The sequence below is a fragment of the Panicum virgatum genome, chromosome 5K (genome assembly GCF_016808335.1).
Source record: "Panicum virgatum strain AP13 chromosome 5K, P.virgatum_v5, whole genome shotgun sequence".
Taxonomy (NCBI): domain Eukaryota; kingdom Viridiplantae; phylum Streptophyta; class Magnoliopsida; order Poales; family Poaceae; genus Panicum; species Panicum virgatum.
The window spans coordinates 38,171,924-38,192,788 of NC_053140.1; the positions used below are offsets into that span (position 1 = coordinate 38,171,924).

The 20,865-nt window shown below is 43.2% G+C and overlaps 1 protein-coding gene and 1 long non-coding RNA gene across 2 annotated transcripts; both read right to left on the reverse strand.

Annotated features, from left to right (window-relative positions):
• Positions 1-15,487: 15,487 nt before the first annotated feature.
• Positions 15,488-16,584, reverse strand: LOC120707305 (receptor-like protein EIX2). Its single transcript, XM_039992184.1, has one exon. It carries the CDS (start codon positions 16,493-16,495, stop codon positions 15,638-15,640), a length of 858 nt encoding a protein of 285 aa, XP_039848118.1. The 5' UTR covers positions 16,496-16,584; the 3' UTR covers positions 15,488-15,637.
• A 3,633-nt stretch (positions 16,585-20,217) lies between these two features.
• On the reverse strand, positions 20,218-20,615 carry LOC120710662. The gene is made up of 3 exons (XR_005689974.1): positions 20,524-20,615; positions 20,353-20,460; positions 20,218-20,278 (listed from the first exon to the last, which is right to left on the reverse strand). It is a non-coding gene; the product is annotated as an uncharacterized LOC120710662 (long non-coding RNA).
• Positions 20,616-20,865: the final 250 nt, after the last annotated feature.

Consider the following 20,865-nt stretch of genomic DNA (forward strand, 5'->3'; position numbering starts at 1 on the left):
TTCATTTTTTATTATTTATTCTATACAATCAAATATTCCCAATGCATAATATTTTGTTTGTTCTACATTATTATTTGTTTGTTATATTTAATTTTTTGTTCATAAAAATAATTATTTGTTCGTGTTCTTAAAATATTTGTCCTAGAATCCAAAACTAATTATTCAATATTAAAAAATACTTTAAAAAAATATCGTGCAAACATAGACAAGTGTGATTTTGTTTTGAAAATTTTGTCATGAGAAAGATAATGGTGCATTTCAAATTTAATTTGAATGATCGGTTTAGTAGTTATAGCTTTTTTTTTAGTTTTAGATTTGTATGCATGTGAGTGAGGTTATGATCATTATCCTCTCCTGCATGCATGCATTCAATCTCTTTCCTCTTTAGCTGCTAACCTATGTAAACAATCCGTTCTAATTAATTTGTTCAGATGATGAATGGTGCAGTTGTCGCTTGCGGTGACATATAGCCCTCCCCCCCCCCCCCCCCCCCCCCCCCCCCCCCAGCCAAGCTACCAATCTCACCCTTAGCAGCTTAGGGCTTCCAAGGTCTCGCATCAGACCATTATTAGCTTACTGTTATTACACAAGGCACAACAAAATGCGACATAACCATACACAAATGTTAATGTTTGAGCAGCGAATGGAAACCTTCATTTTATTTAGATTAAGGAAACATCACAGCCTTGAATGTAAATATCTACGGCCAAACTACAGGAGCTCTTAGGCTCTAAACATCAAACTACGGGAGCTCTTAGGCTCTAAAACAAACAAGAAAGAAAGCTCTGATAAAAAAAATATTAGAAGACTATGCTTCAATCTTCTTTTTCGTTCACATTTCAATTTTGCAAAAGCTTGGCGTGGCACCAATCCAACACATCTCTTGTCTGCTTAGAAACTTGATGTCTGAATCTTTGGTTGCTTGCAAAATTCTTCCATGTAGAAACCACATAAAAAACTCCGCTTAGGCAATAAGCTAGTTTAGGTATACAGAATTTCAGGACGACCCATCCAAAGAGAACATGACATTGAAAATGCCGCTAGAATTTCAGGATGACACCTCCAAAGAGAACATGACATTGAAAATGCCGCTGTTGTCCATCCGACAAGTCATAGTAAGGTTTTCACCCAGAGAACTGTTGATCTTTGCAGAAATCATCCCAACAACGCTCTAAAGGAAGAAAAATGACGCTTAGATAGAGCCGCCAGTGTTGGCCGTCGGGAAGAGCTTCCGAACTTTCTGCGTGAAAACATCATTATTACCACGAGTCCAAGAGCAATACGGCTACCAATATCCCACGGCCCGATCTGAGTCCGGGATGGACCTGGACGATGTGGCCATTTTGCACCTGCAAGCCGGACGGACTGTGCCTTGAGGAACGACGACTAGTCCCCGCACACCACAACTTGATGGCAGCCCTGCGCCCGGGCAAGAACAGCGCGGCGGTGCCCGTCTGCGGCGCTCGCACCTTGCGCTGCCACCACCTCATCGCTAGCCGTCGAGCTCCCGCACCAAGTACGCAGGGTAGACACCGGCCAGGCGTACAGTCGCGGCCCACTCAGCCACCAGCTTCTTAATCTCGGCAGTCCGCCGCCACCCCATCCCATGGAAGCACCACCCGTGGCTAGAAATGGCTGTGGGGACGCCGCAAACACCGGAACCCCCACCGCCCACTCACTATCGGAATCTAGCTTTTTGTAATGTATCCGGTAGTTTACCGAGTGCTTTCTATCGGGCACATCGAAAACTATCTTTTTTATCATGTACGCACACGACAAAGATATAACACACGGCAAAGTTATTCTTTGCCGTGTGTTTTTTTACACACGGCTAAGTAATAAAATTTTCTTCTCTTCTCACCTTGAAACTTTTCTCTACATTTTTGTATTTATTTGCTATATTTAACTAATTAAGTACTACATGGTAAAATTTGGTACATTTTTGTATTTATTTGCTATATTTAACTAATTAATTGCATTTCAACCAACTTTTTGAATCAAGTCAAAAACTGCAAGTGATTCAAATAATAGAATAAAACGAGTAGAAAAATGATATTCATGTTATTTAACCTAGTCATACCTATTAAATAAAAAGAAAATTTGAACATTTTGTCCAAGAAATATGATTGTATGGCCGTATCATTTTAAAATTTTATAAAAAGTAAACAAAGTCTGAAAATCATAAAATTTGTCATGATATCATGATTTCATACGTGGAGGCTGCGGTAAAAAAATTGATAAGGTTTTGCACAAATTGTCTCGTACGCTACGCTCCTTATAAATCGAAGCATCTCCAAAGAAGATCCATAGAGTTGAGAAGTAGCCGTTTATATTTCGAGTCAAAGTGACGGGTGAATTGGGGTTTCACTTCAAAACTTTTTGTATATCTAATAGATAACTTAAATTGTGTCATGCCAAATTTTGGTAAATTTTTGGATATGTTAGATAATTTTTTTTGCAATTAAACAATATCATGTGATATACGTCAACCCGGATACTCTGGGTATATGTTCGGATACTCCGGACATGTGTTCGGACATCCGAATGACAACCCTACTACTCCAGACATGATTTTTTTTTAAAAAAAATAGATGTTTGTCGTGTGCCAGATCAAGGACACACGGCAAAGGAAGGCAGTGTCCTTGATCTGGCACACGGCAAAGTGAATTTCAAATTTTGTAAATAATTTCGGATGGAGAAATAGCCAAAATGAAAGTTGTAGATCTAGAAAAGTTTAGAAACTTTGTAGTTGATAACTTTTTAATTTGAATTCATTTACGGCCTCAAACAAGCAATTTACACTCGGTTTAGTATAATATATGGAGAAAGAAAATGGAATATAGGCACAAATGAGAGTGTAGTGCAGTAGTAGTGGAGCTTACGCGCAAGCGGGAGGTCGCTGGTTCAAATCCCGCCAGCCGCGTAGCGTGCGAATATTGCGCAAAAAATGTCGCGACTTGCGACGTAGTGTGTGGGTGGCTGGGCAGTGGGGTCTTCCCGGCATTGAAATATTTTTCTGCTACTTTTAAAATCAGTTTCTTCTTTTTTCGAAGAATTATTTATCAAATATTTTTTGACACACAGCAAAGGCTTTGCCTTGTGCCTGAAAGAAGACCCACGACAAATCAGTTATCTTATTTTTCTGAAAAACGTGTCTTTGCCGGCTATTGATTTCTATGTGCCATTTGTTGTGTGCAACACACGACAAACCCTCAGCCGTGGGCATTTGGGTTGCCGTGTGCCTCTGGCACACACGGCAAACAAGGGAGTTCCCATAGTGACTGTGAGGATGCAAACCTTCATAATTCCGTGTTCCATTATTTCCTCATAAAGGCAACCTCGTTGATGATCACATAATTAAGCCCTGTCGAAAAACTGGTCAGAAAGCTCAAAGTAAGCGGTCCTCCATGTTTTATTGAACAAAATGGCACAGAACACAATCCATAGACCCATCAGATCATTCCCAATGGAGGTTTCATGAGAGTTCATTCACCTTAAATATGGTAAAATATTACCATTTTAGATAATGTGACACTGGATTAATGAGAAGAGAGATGAAATGGGTTTCATCTAGATGAAACCACGTATGCACTACTACCAACTCTTGATGAGTCTTAGAGCCAGTTCGGATACATTTTAGTCACCTGACTAGTCACTCTTAGCAAGCCCTCCATGACTAATGGATTAGAGAAATTTTAGTCCCTTTTAATTACCTTTATTTGGAAACTAGGTGACTAAAAGTGACTAAAAGACCGGCGACTAATTTTAGTCACCCCATCCAAACACCCCCTTAGAATAAAATGTGATGAGAGCCTATGAAATAGCAAACGTAAAACAATGCATTGTGAAGTGAGTTTTATCTATGGTTCCATTTGTATTTTATTGATGTGACACTCTTAGAAAAAAAACAAAATGAAACTACCCATTGGGATTGGCCTCACAAATCCAGTGTTCATGCTAAGGCAGAAATCTGATTGGCTATGAGATGTAGCTTCTTGGCCTTGATGTGGATTCATTTCATTCGTGAAACAATTGTTTGGAAGAGGCCCACAAAGTCCAGGATTGCCGATGTACATATATTGATTATTGAGTGTTTGCGGTTGTTGTCCTGATGGGATTCTTCCTGATAAATTATTATTGTAGGACAAGTTGAGATAACTCAAGAATGTTAGATCTGACTGACTTGAGGGAATTTTGCCAGTGAGATAATTGTTAGACAGGTCAAGGGATTCTAGTTCCCTTAAAGCACTAATATCATATCAGTCCAGTAGACAGTAGTCCACTGATGTGATTGGTGTGGAATGGAAAGATTGGCGAAGAAATTTCTCCCGGAATGCTTCTGGTTGCCCTCTGATGTGCATGCTACCGGTGATGTGTGCCTGCAAAGACTGAAACGACGAGTTCCTCAAAAAAAAAAAAAGACTGAAAGGACGCCGGTGGACCTCTCCCTTTTATTGCGGGGATTTGAAATTAAGCGAGAATAGTGACTGATGTATTGGAGAACCTCTCCCTTTTATTGCGGGGATTTGAAATTAAGCGAGAATAGTGACTGATGTATTGGAGAAATGTAGCTCACCAGCGACGACTTCGGCTGTGTTTAGATCCGTAAAATAGTGGTAAAAAAATCACATTGGACACTGTGGCACACTTTAACACTTTTCGTTTGTTTGTGGTAATTGTTGTCCTAACATGACCTAATTAGGCTCAAAAAAATCGTCTCGTCGTGTACATCAAAACTATGCAATTAGTTTTTTTATTTATCTACATTTAATACTCCATGTATGAGGTAAAAAATTTGATGTGATAGATGAATAGTGAAGTTTGGAGAGAGAAATTTTGGGAGTGAACACAGCCTTCAAAGACCTGCATCGAGTTCCAATTGATGGCGACATCCATTGAGAAATATGGCAAGCTTTAATTCTTTTTAGCATTTCGGCGCGGAGCTAACAAAGCATTAAAGTCACTAACAATAGCTTGCGATACAGCCATGAGCCCATGGGTGACCCATGGCGGCCCTTGCGTGAACAAACGACGAGAACAGTGTCACGGGAAGGATCAGAACAAATATTATAGCAGCTCCTTGGAGACGGAGCAGGCGACCAGTCATTTTGCCATAGCCTGCCTCTTCTCTTTTTTTTTTGTCTCTATGGTTATTTGTGCATGAAATCAATGCAATACTAGGTTGGGGTAGCACATAAGCTTGGTGTCTATATTAACTATGCTCGAACTGATCGACCTGCATGAACTAGTTGCAGTAAAAGTCTTGTTGACTTGCGCCCTTGCTTGACCTGCAAGTCAACATAACTAGTCCGAGTGGGGAGGCGACCGGGGCTGTACGTTTTGCCTTTTGATAGCCTCCTTGGCTCCTTTCCGCTCTTTTGACAGCCTCCTTGGCTCCTTAGTGGGTTGGCGGTCGGTGTCACAGGATACACTGGATGTAGACTTGCACATCAGTTCGATCTCGACCGCCCTGTAGGATCCTGTAGGATCCTGTTGCTCGGCCTGTAGGATATACTAGTGCATAACTTTTCCATGGCCTGTAGGATCCTGTTGCTCGGCCGCCCTGCACGGTTATTTGAAATACAATACGCGGTAATTAAGGCGTGGTGCTGCATCCTAGATACTTGAGGAGTTCAGTTATTTATCTCCTCTCTAGCTACCATGCAGTGATCATTCACTTTGATGACCTAGCAATTAAATACAATGCGTATTGTTAGAAAAAGTTACTCCCTCTGTATTTGTTTATTTGTCATTTCCGACAGAATATTTTCACAAAAACAACTAAATCCTTTTGTCTTAACGACAAATAAATAGAATCGGAGGGAGTAAATACATTGCGCATGAAGTGTCAAAATGAAACTTGGACTCCCAACCCACGCTCACACCACTCGTGCCTACGCCCTCGATCTGTTCTCAAAAAGATTGTTTTTAGAAAGTTTCGGACATGTTACTAATTGTAAGAAATGATAAAATTACCTCTAATTACTTATAGCAATTGTGATTGAAAACCATATATTGAATCCTCAGTATTCTCAACAAATGCATATGCATTGGAACTAGAAAATTAAGCTTTTGATTGGTTCCATGCGTTTGTCCATATATTTATTCTTGGTATCTTGGATTGCTTTAATTATATAGATAGATAGGTCTCATTAACAAAAATATTTATAAATATACTTATTTTAGCATGGAGGGGTACTACTACACAAATCTTTACACCTGCACATCATGAGCCAAGAGATACATCAAATCTACACGATGTTGTCAATCACTCATCATCCAAGGGTGATCACCATTGGTCCTCAGTGTGGAGTAGTCTCAATGACTTTGTGTGTGGGAAGTGGAGACCCCGTTCCTTCATGGAAAAGCTCCTTAGTGAAACTGGCATCAAGCTGATCTCGAAACTTGGTGTGAGCCTTTTTGTTCTTGTGAGTGACATCCTTCCAAACAGATGTTAGAGGGATTCAAACTCCTTTGGGATATCTCACAGTAGAGTCCGCCAGCTGCACACACATAGTGGTTGGGGAAAGTGATGGATAGCTTAGTTTCTCGAATGTTACCTTGGGCATAATGTTGACACTGGCACTAAGGCCACATAGAGCATGATCGAAGTTGCAATCAAAGATTGAGCAACTGATCACTAGGGTTACAGGATCCTCTCGTATTGTAGCTGCTAATTCGCCCCACACGCTCCTTCTGGGGCGTGTGAGCTTCTCTGCATAGCTGGTGAAGGGTGCTTTGCTAGGAGGCTTCTCCCACATAGCATTTACGATGTTGACACTTTCTAGAGTCGATTCGGGTTGACCCGGGATCTTCCCTAATTCAGCAGCAGGAATAGTAGCAGCCAGCTGAGCTAACTCATTTTCAAGCATCTTGTTGAAACTCATTTTCAAGCATCTTGTTGAAACTCAGTTGGTTCTTGATGGCAGTGGATAATCCGTCCATCTTGGCATGGATGGTCTCTATAGATTTCTCTGTAGCGACCAACTTCTTCTGAAGGGACTCATTGATCTTCGCTTGGCCATAGACAAGATCTCTCAAGGTAGGTTGGTTAGGATTGAAATAATTTGAATTGCCATTACCTCCTTGATAGTATGGGCGTGGTTGGTTCCACCCTTGACCTCCTTGTGGACAAAACCCATTGTTATTACCATTGAGATATAGTACTTCTTCTTGGGTTTTCGGGCAGTTGTCACCCGAGTGTCCAACATTCCCGCAGATCTCACACGTCATGCGAGTTTCGAAGGCTTGAAGTGTTTGCATTTGAGCCTTATCTTGGGAATAATCTTCGAATTTCTTGAGGGGGAGATCAATCTTCATAGCGAGCATGTCGGTCCCCTTGACGGAGTGCATGCCTCGCTGGCGTGGTTGGAGACGATCATCGCTCCAACCTTGGTTGGACACCATCTTCTCGATTAATGCTGTAGCTCTTTTAATGGTCAGCGAGAAGAAAGCTCCACCCGCAGCGGTATCCACATGATCACAGGAAGATTGAGTCAGCCCGTTGTAGAAGTTCTGGAGAATGAGCCAATTGTCCATTCCGTAGTGCGGAGACGCAAGAATGTACTCCTGAAGTCTCTCCCAAGTTTCGGGAATTGACTCATTTGATGCCTGCTAGAAGTTCAAAATCCTTCCACGAAGAGCGTTGGTTTTGCCCGTCGAGAAGAACTTCGCGAGGAATGCCTTGGCACATTTGTCCCAATTGTCCACAACAGCCTTGCTAGCATAGAACCATTGCTTCGCTTTCCCCAGAAGGGAGAACGGGAACAACGGGAGCCGGATCGCATCCTGAGATACTCCCTTGATAACAAAAGTGCTGCAGAGCTCCAAGAACTGTTAGAGATGAGCGTTGGCATTCTCATTGGCCTTGCCACAGAAAGGGCTAGCCTGCACCATCGTAATGAGACCCATCTTGATCTCGAAATTTTCTCCTCCGGTGTTAACCTCGGGCCCGGTGGGGACCAGGTTAGCAGATGTTGCAGAGTAATCACGGAGTGTCTTCTGGGCCATAGCTTGATAAGCGGACGACGATGCGATGACTGGTTCGGCTGCCGAGAGTGGTCTCCGAGGTGATATGAGACGAGCTCGCGTCCTCCTCAAAAGTGACTCCGGATTGGAATGAAAGTTTTACGGCAAGTCGAATCCGGTCATACACTACCCTGTTTTCACATCAACGAAGACAGAAAACAAAGCTAAGTTAGCCTATTTAGCAAGTGAATACCAATTTCAATTTTGTTCATAACTTTGTCTATATACTTCAATCTGTGCCTTCCCCGGCAACGATGCCAAAAATGCTTATTGGCGCCTACCAACATCACCACCGGGAAACAGCGATGACGCTCGCAGACACCAGTTGGGGTGGCAGGTATTTCATGAACCACGAATAAATCCGCAAGCGCACGGAATACCGTTGTAGCATTTTACCCAGGAGTATACCGTGGTATCATTTATATTTCCACAGGGAAGGCGGTGAATGAAGAGATATAGACTAGTTGCTGAACTTTATCTCTACTGGATACTCAATTGCATAAACAGGGGTAAGATATATAAACATGGTAGGAGGTAGTGTGACACACACACAACTACCCTCAAGATAAATAAAACAAAAAAAGATGCTATAGGCCGGATGGACATACATCATACTAGAGCAAACGTACGAATACTGGAGCAGTTGATAGAGTTCTAAGGCTGATATGTTAACCATCGCAAACACAGGGCGATCATGCAATGCAAGCATCGTATGATAACGCAACCAGATTAAGAAGCATATATCCGAGAACTCAGAACATACTTCAAGCAGATATCGGTAATCATAGTCCAATTCTATTACAAACGACTGAATATTACAAGAAAAGGCTAGAGATGAACCCATACCAGAACTCCCGAGCAACTCCGGCGACTCGATGACTACTAAACTCCTCCTAAACTCCACTAACCCTATAGAGTACACAAGTTGAACATGAGAAGAGAGGTGAGTGGTGAGTGTGTGTTCTAATCTCTACCCCCCATGTATTTATAGGAGGGAGCCACGACCTCTACCTCCTGTAACCACCATAGGGAGCCAATCAGCTGCTGCCACGTTGAAGGAGTAAGGCGGTGGGGCCCACGGGCCGGTCGGCCGACCAGGGTGGTCGGCCGGCCTGCCAGTGGTGCCAACCGCCCCCACTCTTCTTCTGCTGGGCTTGTCTGGGCCTCCCCTTGTCTGAACAACGAGGTAGAGCTTGTCTTGAGTGGTCTTGCTTCGGTTCTTGGGCTGCACTTGGTCCATTTGAGCCTGAATCGGTGCTCTGATAATTTTTGTGATTTTATGTCGGGCCAAAGTGTGCTTGCAACCTGCATTTTAGCTCAAAAACATGTCTTGCATTTTCTAATAAAGGGTAAAGTGTGGTTTAGGGACTTATTTGGATAAAGATGTGTGTAAGAAATGCAAACTCTCATGATTTTCTGATCAAGATGACGCCTGAAAATGGTCGTTAGTGAGCATCAACAATGGTTTCTCAAAATACTTGATGGAATTTAGCTGGGAACCCATCCGGACCAGGCACTTTGTTGTGTTCCATTTGAAAGACAGCCTCGCGAACTTCCTCAAAAGAGAAGGATGCAATTAGCCCCTGTTTTTCAGCCACCGATACTTGAGGAATGTCATCTCTTCTACTCTCATCCAAGCTCAGAAGGCTAGCATCAGAAGGGCCAAACAAACCACGATAGTATTCAGTGATATATTTTTTAAGTTCATCGTCCCCTCTTATAATTTTTTCTCCATTTGCAATGAGATGAAAATATTTAGTGTTCATGTCTCCCTGGAGGATTTTAGTGGTTTTCCCTCGCTGGTACCACTTAATCTCTTCCTCTCTTAGTAGCTGGACCAGCCTTGTTTTCAAAGTTTGTTTGAGGTATATTTCCTAGCCTTCGAGCCTTTCATTTTCAGATTTTTTGTCTAGCTGATCCAGCATGGAGATTAGCTCTTTTTTCTCTTTCTTATAATGACCGCTCTTATTTTTTGCCCAACCCCGAAGGAATTGAGCGTAAATACCTTATTTTATTTTGCCATCGCTCGAGCGAGGTATTTCCCCTGCATTTCTGTTGCCATGTTTGAATCACAACATTACGAAAGTCATCCCTCGTCAACCATCCCAATTCAACTTTGAACATGGGTGGCATTGAACCCAACGATGAGCCAAACGTAAGTAGAAGCGGTGTGTGGTCAGAAGAAATATATCTCGTAAGAGCTTGGACAGTGGCCTGTAGAAAATTTAATTCCCATTCTGTGGACACAAGTACTCTATCCAACCTTTCAAAAGTAGGTTTCGGGGGAGAGTTATTAGCCCATATGAAATTGAGGCCCGAAAGCTCAATCTCTTTATTAAGATCTAGGCTATTGATTACCGTGTTGAACAGGAACAGCCACCTGTAGTCATAACGGTCATTATTTTTATCTTGGGGTCCTCTTACTATATTGAAGTCCCCTCCTATGGCAACCAGAAGAGATTCACTTTGGCAGCATTGTACCAGCTTAGACAAGAAACTTTACTTGTGCTATGGTTGTGCTGCGCCATATACAGCAATTAAGTTCCATTGGAACCCGTCAGCTTTGTTTCTCATCCGAAATTTAATATGATAATCTCCTTGGGAAATGTAGCCAATGTCGAAAATACTTGGATTTATTCCCAAAAGGATACCACCAGACTGCCCCTTGGGCTCAATCCACTCCACAAGAATTGTTTTCCCCCACAAATATTGTTTAGCTCCGCGTCCGTAAAATTTTTCTAGCACGTTTCAAGTAGAGCGATAAAATCCAGGTTTTATTCCTTTGTTAAATCTGACAAGAATCTAAATTTAGTCAAGTCCCGAAGACCTCTGCTATTCCAAAAGGTTCCTTTCATTTTCCACCTTTAGATTTTATTTTTGTGACTCGAGCCCCTTTCTTTAACTTTGGGACTATTATTTTTTATTTATTGGGCACTGCTGATTTTTTTCTTAATTATGGAAAACAAATATCATCTAAGTGACTATTGTTTCCAGTCAAGCAATCATCCAGCACCTCACTATTAATTTGTTTTAGCAATAGCTGATCAAAACCATCATCAGCCTGCATGTCAATTTCCTCAAGCTCCTTCAGGAGATCTCTTTTAACATTTGTTTTAATTGGAGATAACCTGGCTAACCTACCATGTTCCAAAGATTTGAATTGCTTAATAGCTTTATGTACGGAACGATCAGAGCGACCCAAAGATACATCAAGATTGGAAATATTTGTAACAAGTTGTGCATCAGGCAATGACAAAAAGGAAAAGGAGTTGATACCTTTTGGAGCCTCCAAGTCTCGGATGGCAGTGAGCCTTCGGGTCCTGTCCACTGAATGTTCATCCATGGACAGTAGTAGTAGCCCCAGCCGCAGCCACCACCGACCCGACCTGAGTGCCCATTGGCGGTGCTGACTGACTCCGGAGCAGTACTTGAGTAGCATCCCCAGTCGCAGCCACCACCGACCCAGCTTGAGTGTCTATCGGTGGTGGAGTGGGGGACACCACTTCGGCCCCAACAGGCAGCGAAAGGGTCGGCTCTACAACCCCATCAGACGAGGAAGTATCCTGTTCCAACAACACCTTGGTAGCAATCTCTTCAAATAGACTCCCAGTTGCCATATCCACAATTTTATTGGCCATTGCTTCAAAATATAGATCATTTTACTTGTGGGTGTTGACATCCTAACTGCTTAAGGTATCGTGCTATCGTGATGTGTCGTGTCACCTGATCCTAGGCATGACAATGGTTCTCGCCTTCATGCCGTGATAGCACGTTCCAAAATTTATCGTACAATGTTGTACCTTGGCATGTGCTGATGTACCGTACATCGGGTGATCTAAATTAGTACGGCTCAAATCCCAGCTCTAGCAGACATGGGTGGTTTGCTCGTTTCATGAGATTGATTGAGTGTTGCCACTTCTCAACGTGTTCTTTTCACGAGATGACAACATCCTTCCAAACAGCTGTATCTACCCCCATTATTCATCCTATGATAAATATAAAAACCTGAAATGGTAGTGGGTACACTAGTACCAAGCTGTGCAGTTTCACCTTCGGCCACGTCGGCAGCACACGCCACCGGACTTGCCGGAAGAAGACGAATACTATGGCGGTTGAGTTGGCAATGGCAGCCTGGCAGGGTGGTTCCAGCATAACGCGCGATGGGGTGGGTTAGTCTTTAGGATATGATGATGCGCGGCTGGTTATTGGTCACTGGTCAAGTCCAGAGGAAGACCGCTCTGCTGTTGCAGGACAAAATAGCAGCAAGTAGCCTAAACAAGTTTACAGGCTTCCTAGGAAGAAAAACAAGAAATTTAATACAAAACATTCGGAGAGCATAGTTCAAGATCATGGCATATCATGTGACTGTAGATTACTGGCGCCCATCTATCTATCTATTATTTTATTATTTGGCCAACAAACGGAGTCTCCACGTTCGCTCTCAAAGTCTAGAAATTCCCACATTAATCGGAGACAAATAAAAATTACCCACCACTGTCATTACGATAAAAATTAGCCTAAAATACCCATGTGCCTAATTAAAATCACCCACCAATACCATTATGAAAAATTAAATATAAAATACAATTTAGCTATGTATCAGTTATATATATATACTATTAATAAAAACTAAAGCTAACAGCAATCAATCAAAATAAAATAAAAATAAGAATAATTATCTGCATAATATTATTAAAGCTCAACAAATCAAATTGTTATTATAGGTAGATCATAGTTGAATTGTTTTAATCAACAATAAGACATAATTTACGATAATGAACATGATGATATATGTAAAAAAGTAGTATAACCTTTAAGCAAGGATACAATGTTATGCAAATTTTTGAATTTTCAATACTAGCCGCGCAAATGCGCGGGCTATATGCCTAGTTATCTTATTATTTGGCCAACAAACGAAGCCTCCACGTTCGCTCTCAAGGCCTAGAAATTCTCACGTTAATCGGAGAAAAATAGAAAAATAAAAATTACCCACCACTGCCATTACGATAAAAATTAGCCTAAAATACCCTTGTGTCTAATTAAAAATCACCCACCAATACCATTATGAAAAATTAAATATAAAATACCATTTAGCTATGTATCAGTTACAAATATATTAATAAAAACTAAAGCTAACAGCAATCAATCAAAATAAAATGAAAATAAGAGTAATTATCTACATAATATTATTAAAGCTCAACAAATCAAATTTTTATTATAGGTAGATCATAGTTGAATTGTTTTAATCAACAATAAGACATAATTTCCGATAATGAACATGATGATGTAGGGTAAAAAAGTAGTATAAACTTTAAATAAGGATACAATGACATGCAAATTTTTGAATTTTCAATACTAGCCGCGGCAAATGCGCGGGCTATATGCCTAGTTTAACATAATTACAGAGCAGCCGCATGCATGCTGCTTTACAAGGCTGGCATAATTCAGCTTATTGTTGTTACACGGCAACTACATTAAAAAGGAAGCAGAAACAGAAACAATAAAAAAGGGTTCAATAATAGTTGTGCAAGACGGAAGGAAAACCTCATGCCTCTTCTTCTCCACGTTTCCTCAAAAAGGCAGCCTTGCTGATCGCCACTTGCACATAAATCTTGTCGTAAAGCTGGTCCAAAAGCTGAAAATAAGCAATCCTCCATGTTTTCATGAACAACATGGCGCAAAATACAGTCCAGAGACCCATCACGAATCCCGTGCTTATGCTGAGGTACAAAGATGATCGACCACCTTCATGCTCCTGACTGACATTTGGATTTGTCCAATTCATTGAGCAATTGTTGAGAAGTGGAGGCCCACAAAGTCCAGGATTTGCCAATGTACATGTACAGATTATTGAGTGTTTGCAGCTGTTGTCCTGAGGGGATTATTCCTGATAAATCATTGTAGGACGAGTTCAGGCAGCTCAAGAACGATAGATCTGATAAACTTGAGGGGATTTTACCACTCAAATAATTGTAAGACAGATCAAGAGATTCCAACTCCCTTAAAACAGCAATACCATCTGGAATTGGTCCACTTATTTGGTGGTTAGAGAGATTCATACTCCGAAGTCCCTTGAGTAAAGATAGTTTCTTTGGAATGTACCCAGTGAAACTATTACTTGACATGTCAATCAACACAATATGTTTTGTAGACTCATGGGTATAATTAAGCTCTCTATCTTTTATGAACGTTGTTATGCTGTCACTACTGTAATTATATCCACCATTGTCATCTGAAGCTTTTGTCATGGCTCTCAACCTTGCTAGAGACGAAGGTATATTTCCTGATATGTTGTTGTGTGCAACATCCAAATAATGAAGTTCGGCAAGCTTTGCCAACTGCTTAGGAAGGTGACCATGAAACATATTTGATCTTAGTATCAATACCTCTAGGTTTGGCATTTTATCTGCTATCCATGTTGGCACAACTCCAAAGAATTTGTTATGCGAGAGGTCAAGAAAGCTTAAATATGCGGCATTTTGAGCGAATCGAGGGAATTCACCAGAAAGATTGTTACTTTTCAAGTCTACCATTTGCAATAAAGAAAAGTTTCCTTCACATTGTGGAGAATCCCCTGTTAGCTGATTGTTTGACAGGTTTATTTCAAAGAAATTATGGCATACATATGTTGGGATGGCACCTGTGAAATTGTTGCTATAAAGAAGCAAACTCATTAGGTAGGGAGCCGTAAAATTTGCTGGTAACTTCCCCGTAACAGAGTTTCTGGAGAGATCCATTTCTATTATGAATGGCAGATCCAACTTTGCCGGCAAACCACCACTGAGTTGATTTCTTGATAAGTCCAAGCTGGAAGCATTAGAAACCACAACCCAAAACCAATGTGGCAACACATCATTTATCCTTGTGTTTGAAATATCAAGGTTGCGTATGCCGGTTTGCCATCTCAGCCGCGCTGGAAATCGAGGCCCCATGTCACATGACCCAAAATGTCCTTCCGTTAATCTGAATGGAGGCACCCAATCTTCACTAAAGTCCAATTTCAGTGAGTTGAGTGAAAGGTTTAGATATTCAAGGTTCACCAAACCTGCAAAAAGGTCTTTTGAAAGCACGTCGCTGAAGTTATTCAGGCCAAGGCTGAAGTAAGTCAAATTACTAAGTGCTCCAAGCCCACGTGGCACATCATCAGTCAGCATATTCTGAGAGAGGTCAAGATAACTTAGATTCCTCATGCTTCCTATCCCAGAAGGTAAGGAACCAACCAACCTGTTTTGTGAGAGATCAAGATAACTTAGACTCCTCATGTTACCCATCCCAAAAGGTACACGACCCACTAGCATATTCTGAGAGATGTCAAGGTAGCTGAGACTGGTTAGATTTCCTATCCAAACTGGCAGCTGCCCAGTCAAATTTGCAACTTGCTCCATGAGCACTCTGGTAATCTCTCCAGCATATCCCCTTTGATGTCGTTGAAACTTAATGTCAGTTCCTGCAAATTACATAAATTTTTCAAGGCCATCGGCATGATACCTGACAGTTGATTCAAATCCAAGTGTAAGACCTCAAGGGAGTACATGTTTCCCAGTTCATTAGGGAGAGGCCCCGACCATTCACAGCCACTGAGACGAAGCTCCTTGAGGGTAGTAACCTTCTAAAACCAGTTGTGTTTGAGCGAAGAGTAAAATTGATTATTGGATAAATCAAGGACCTCAAGATGTGTCAGGTTCGAATGGGATAGGGTAGAGATTGTGCTGCTTAGGCCACAGTTAGAGAGGAAGAGGGTTTTCAGATTAGGTAGCATGTTGACCTTGTGAACCCAATCACTTACAGAAACGAGGTCCATGTAGCTCATATCGAGACTTCTTAAGGAAGACAGACGCGGAAGCCATGAAAGATCTAATGCATTCAATCTAGATCCATATCTGAGATCAAGGTGCTGCAACTGAGAAAGATTACCCAGCTGCAGAGGTATGTCACCCGCGAAATGTGCACTTGAGAGGTTGCGATACCGTAGGTTGTCGAGGGTACCCAGAAATGAAGGTATCCTCGTGTGGTTGAAGTAGATGAAGCTGAGATCCAAGTACCTCAGGTGGTGCAAGGCGGTGATGGATGAGCTCATCGTCTCACCTCGCAGCATCTGCATCCTTGCTTCATCGTAATAATAATTATACTCCTCGCGACCGTGCAGGTCCAGGTTGATGACGACTTGGCAGTCCTCGCGACCGTGCAGGTCCAGCTCGATGACATGGCCGGTCCGGTTGTCGCACCGGACTCCCTTCCAACGGCAGCAGTCCCCGCCTCGCCACGACGAGAGACGGCCAGCAGGGCCGGTGAAGCTCCCCTTGAAGGAAATGAGCGCCGCCCGCTCGCTGGGGACGCAGCCCCTGCCCCTGCCCCTGCCTGATGAGATCGCCGCCCTTGCCGGAACGAGGGATGAGGACAGTGTCACGAGAAGGAAGGAGACGATCGCAGCAGCTCCTTGGAGACGGAGGAGCAAGCGAGCTGTCATTTTGGTAGCCTGCTCTTACTCTTCTTCTATTTTCTGTTTGTGCTTGTGAGTGACATGCATGGAAATTAAAAGAGGCTGGAGTAGTAGCATATGATTAAGCTTTCGGCTCTAGTGTGCACAAGTTTACGTAGACATCCTTCTTGACCCATTCATCGGTGGTGTGCTGAATGGTGATGATGACGAGTTGACGACGACTAGGGAGACCTGTAGGTCTGCTTGGAGCTTTCACCCGATCGGTCCAGCCCAAGACTCCAACGCGGTTTGTTCGTTCGGCACATCCAATTAGTGTTGTAGCTAGAACTTTTGGTTGGAATGATCGTGTACTACGACTGCCCAGTGAGAGCATCCGCAATCCATACTTTGATGTTTGGTGAGCTAGCAGCGGCGTCTTTAATTTGCTCCGATCCCTAGTCTGGCCACCATCGCACAACCTCGACAAGGACGATACACTACCGTACCTGTACGTAGCGTATGAGAATTTTTACAGATACACTACCTAGTACTTTTTTTTTGCGACTCAAAAGGCAAAAGTACTAGGCTATGACTAGCGCACACAAAGCTTGGACTGATCGGCAAGCAGGAGAGATTACACAACTCTCTGTAGACGTCAGGCGGACTTTGAGGTCACTGCCTCACTGCAACAAGGCATTTTGACCTATTGTTGACAGGCAACAGTCAAACGAAAGGTCGAGCGGCCGCCGTATTTTTTTGGCCTTTGGCAGCTCGGTGGTCAACACACAAGCACATTAGAATGCGCGGATCGCAAACGATGACAGCACTAGCGAAGAACATTGGCGACCGATCAGACCGGTCACGCCAACTGATCAGACCGGTTGGACGCAAAAAACTTCGTAAAACCTGAAACCTCAAGCTCGGGAGTGACCCGTCGGAATTCAAAGTGTGTTGGAGCCGGCAGGCTGTTTGGCCTCCAACATGGACTTTTCAAAACTTTCAGCTGCTGTTTGGAGTTGCTTGGCAATGGCAACGGACCTTACTGGTCTGAATCATGAGTTGGGCCGTGAACCTTGCCGCATTGCTGCGCTTACTGTAGTACCAATCATGTGATGGGCCCTGGGTATACATGCTATATTAACTGCTGCAGCCGGAGTTCCTCGGCCCAATAAATAAACGACAATACATCTTCAGAAGACTTCGCTGGTGGTTTTTTATTTTTTTATTTTCGTTTTTTACAAAAATATATTTTCGATTTGGAAATTTACAGGAATATACCCCGGCCGGGGCCGGGACCTGGCCGCCCGGCAGCGGGGCGGCAGGGGTATTTTTGAAAAAAAATATTCGAGGAGAAAATTGCGCGCATGTCCTTGGGGCCCGGTCGCCCGGCAGCGGGGCGGCCGGCCCTGGCCACCCGGCTGCGGGGCGGACCGGCCGTAATTTTTGCAATTTAACCCTTTTCGCGAAATAATTTCACATATGTGCCATTTTTGTGACTTTTTGCAGAAATAGACCCTGGGGTCGGCGCCGAGATAACACGTCTTGGCGCCACAGATCACGGCGTCGAGGTGCCACGCACGCACAAGCAATCTAGTGAATCTTCGAACTTGCCTTTAATATTGTCGGACCTTTTCAGGAGACTAGAATACTGTGAACCACACATCAAATATAACGGTAAGAATTAAGAACTAAAAACTGCATTACACAATGTAAACCATAGGAATTACATCATAATACAACGTTAATGAAACACACATCAGATATGCAGTGGCATGGCAGAACCCGTTGCAACTACGGTAAACAGATTCTGAACTAAGCTAACATGCCTTAGGTAATTTAAAAAAAAACACAACAAACACAACGATGCAGCATGTCACTAGCACTAGGTAGTCCTAGTAGCCGTACCCCCACATAGCAAACTACGTTGAGCCTTCTCCGCAGCATCCACCCATTGCAGTTGGTGCAGGCGGTGGTGCCGGAGGGGCAGGGCCCTTCTTCTTGTGACAAGGGCAGTTGCAGTAAGGAATAGTGCATGGTTCATCCTGTGAAGCGGCAGCATTGCTGGTATCATCATCTTCGTCGTCTTTGTTACCCTCGCTCACTTTCTCGTAATGGTTCACCTTGCATTCTAGATCAAAGATCTTTATCTGGAGGTACTCGATGAACTCCTGAACTGAATCAATTGGTGCAAGATCGACTCACCTGGTAAAACCACAGTTTTCTGGAGCATCTGAAGACTGCAAAATAAATTTCATGTAAGGTGTCTCAATGAAGATAAAGAAATAAAACAACCGAGTATTACCCATGCGTGTGGGCATTTGAGGAAACGCCGACCGTCATCCATCCTGTCGGTGCACATCTGCACTAAGCAGTCCTCACCATGTCTGCATTTTGGCCACGGTTCTCTACGGTTATCGTATTGTCGAAGAGGAGTTTCATTGGTAAATTCACTCTTGTGCTGTGGCGGAAACTCAAACACTGGTTCCGGAAAGGAATCGGGTCCAAGAGGCCCCTCCCATATTATGGGGTCTCCCTTTCTTCCCCCTTTTCCTTTCCCAAAACCGTAGTAATTCTTCCCGCTAGACCCACCTCCAGACATTGGGTATACAATGAGCTTTAGTGTTTGAGTGCTGCTGGGAGTTCACAAACTTCGGAGTATTTATACGCACACAAAGTTCTGATACCCGGAGTGTGGAGTGTAAATGCACCTGAAAAGCCTACATGACAACACAGTGAAGAGGCTAGCTGACCGAACACTGAAAAGGCTAGATTCAATTCTCGAACTGACTACGCGATGCATCTCTGTGCATGCAGAGCCTCTAAGTGCATGCAGACTCACAGCACTGCATCGCTGCCGCTCGGTCGATCGTGCCTAAATGCCGCCTTCCCCACTACACGCCACAGACCTTCACTGTAGAATGACAGTTCCGTCGTCCTCGCCCGAGAGACTGCTTTGAAGGTGAGCTGGTGTGGTTGCCGTGTTGTCACATCTTTTTGAAATGGTGAAAGGGCACTGCTATTGGGCTGTCGTCTTTTGTCACGTCTAGGCAAACAATGCGACATATGGGAAACCCGTGATCGCCGTGCTGAGCAGTGGCAACCTGTGATCTCGTACTCGCAGCTAGATACACTATGGTCCCTATTTTGAGCTATACGAGCGTGTCACGAAGTTTACTCTGTATGCGGTAGTCGTCATCATCGTCGGCGGGATCTCGGTCGCTAACTCCTCCCGCACCTAACTTGTCCTTCATTAAATCACGGAAAAAATTCGCAAGAACTTCCCTTATTTCACGAGCATTATGGAACCCACAAACATAACAAGTTTACATCAATAATATCTATAGAAACAAATGACAAGTAAACTACCACAATCATAAACAACCATAATCCGAACAGTCGAAATAGTCCATAATAACAATAAAGAAACAAGTGCCAACAACTAACCACCCCTACCATTCCGACCTCTCTTACGTTGTGTGTGTACGTAATCTGTAGGGTAGCTATGACGTTCTGGTGGCCTCACGTCTCTGGCAGGATGGCGTAACAGAGCCACAGGTGTATGCAAGCTGGGATCATCGTCCTGGGCAGGCGTAGCAAACAACTGTGTAAAGTCATCCAAGGAGGCCGCATCGTTGTCTTCAGACCACCCTACAGATCACAAAAAAAAATTAAGCAACATTCAATAAGTGAATGCAATTCCGTATAAATTATTGTACGTACCCTGTGTTTGAGGTGGTGGTGGTGGTGGATAGGAAGAAGCTCCTTCATATCCTCCTAGTGGCGGCATAGGGTGATACGAAGACGGCCCCGCTCCGGTGAACTGTTGTGATCCTGAGTATAAATAATAACGTATGAGCCTTCGACCATAAAACATAAGCAAATAAAATTATGCACCACATATTTACCTAAAGTCCCTCCAGCATGTGGCATAGAGGTAAACTGGGTTCCTTGAAATGGAGCCCCTTGCGAGGCACCTGGCCCTCCATAGGGCTGAGAACCGGGGTACCCGTACCCTGTGTGGAGTCGTATTTAAATACTGCATATAAACATATGGATCGGTAAATATCACACCATACCTTCGTACTGTCGGTGGTATAAGGGAGGCTGCTGCCATGCGGGACCACAAGGAACCGAAGTCGACGCTTGCGACGATCCGTAGGAATCCTCGTACTTCATCTGTGTACCAAAGGCCTGAAGGATGCCTCGGGCTCTATCACGTTGAGTGGTCCAGGCCTCGAGTTGTGCCGGCATGCTCATTGTAGACCCACCATGAATCCTCATTACATTCAGTGAGCAATCTAATTCAAGCAACATACAGGCCTCGAACTGCAACCAAAAAAACTTAGTATAGAAATCTTAAAAGATCGAAAATGCCGTCAACATTTACTCACCGCCCCAGCTAATGCCTCATTCCTGTA

What these genes read in the sequence shown, in the direction of transcription:
- LOC120707305 (XM_039992184.1), bottom strand. Translation starts at nt 16,495, where the DNA reads ATGACAGCTCGCTTGCTCCTCCGTCTCCAAGGAGCTGCTGCGATCGTC.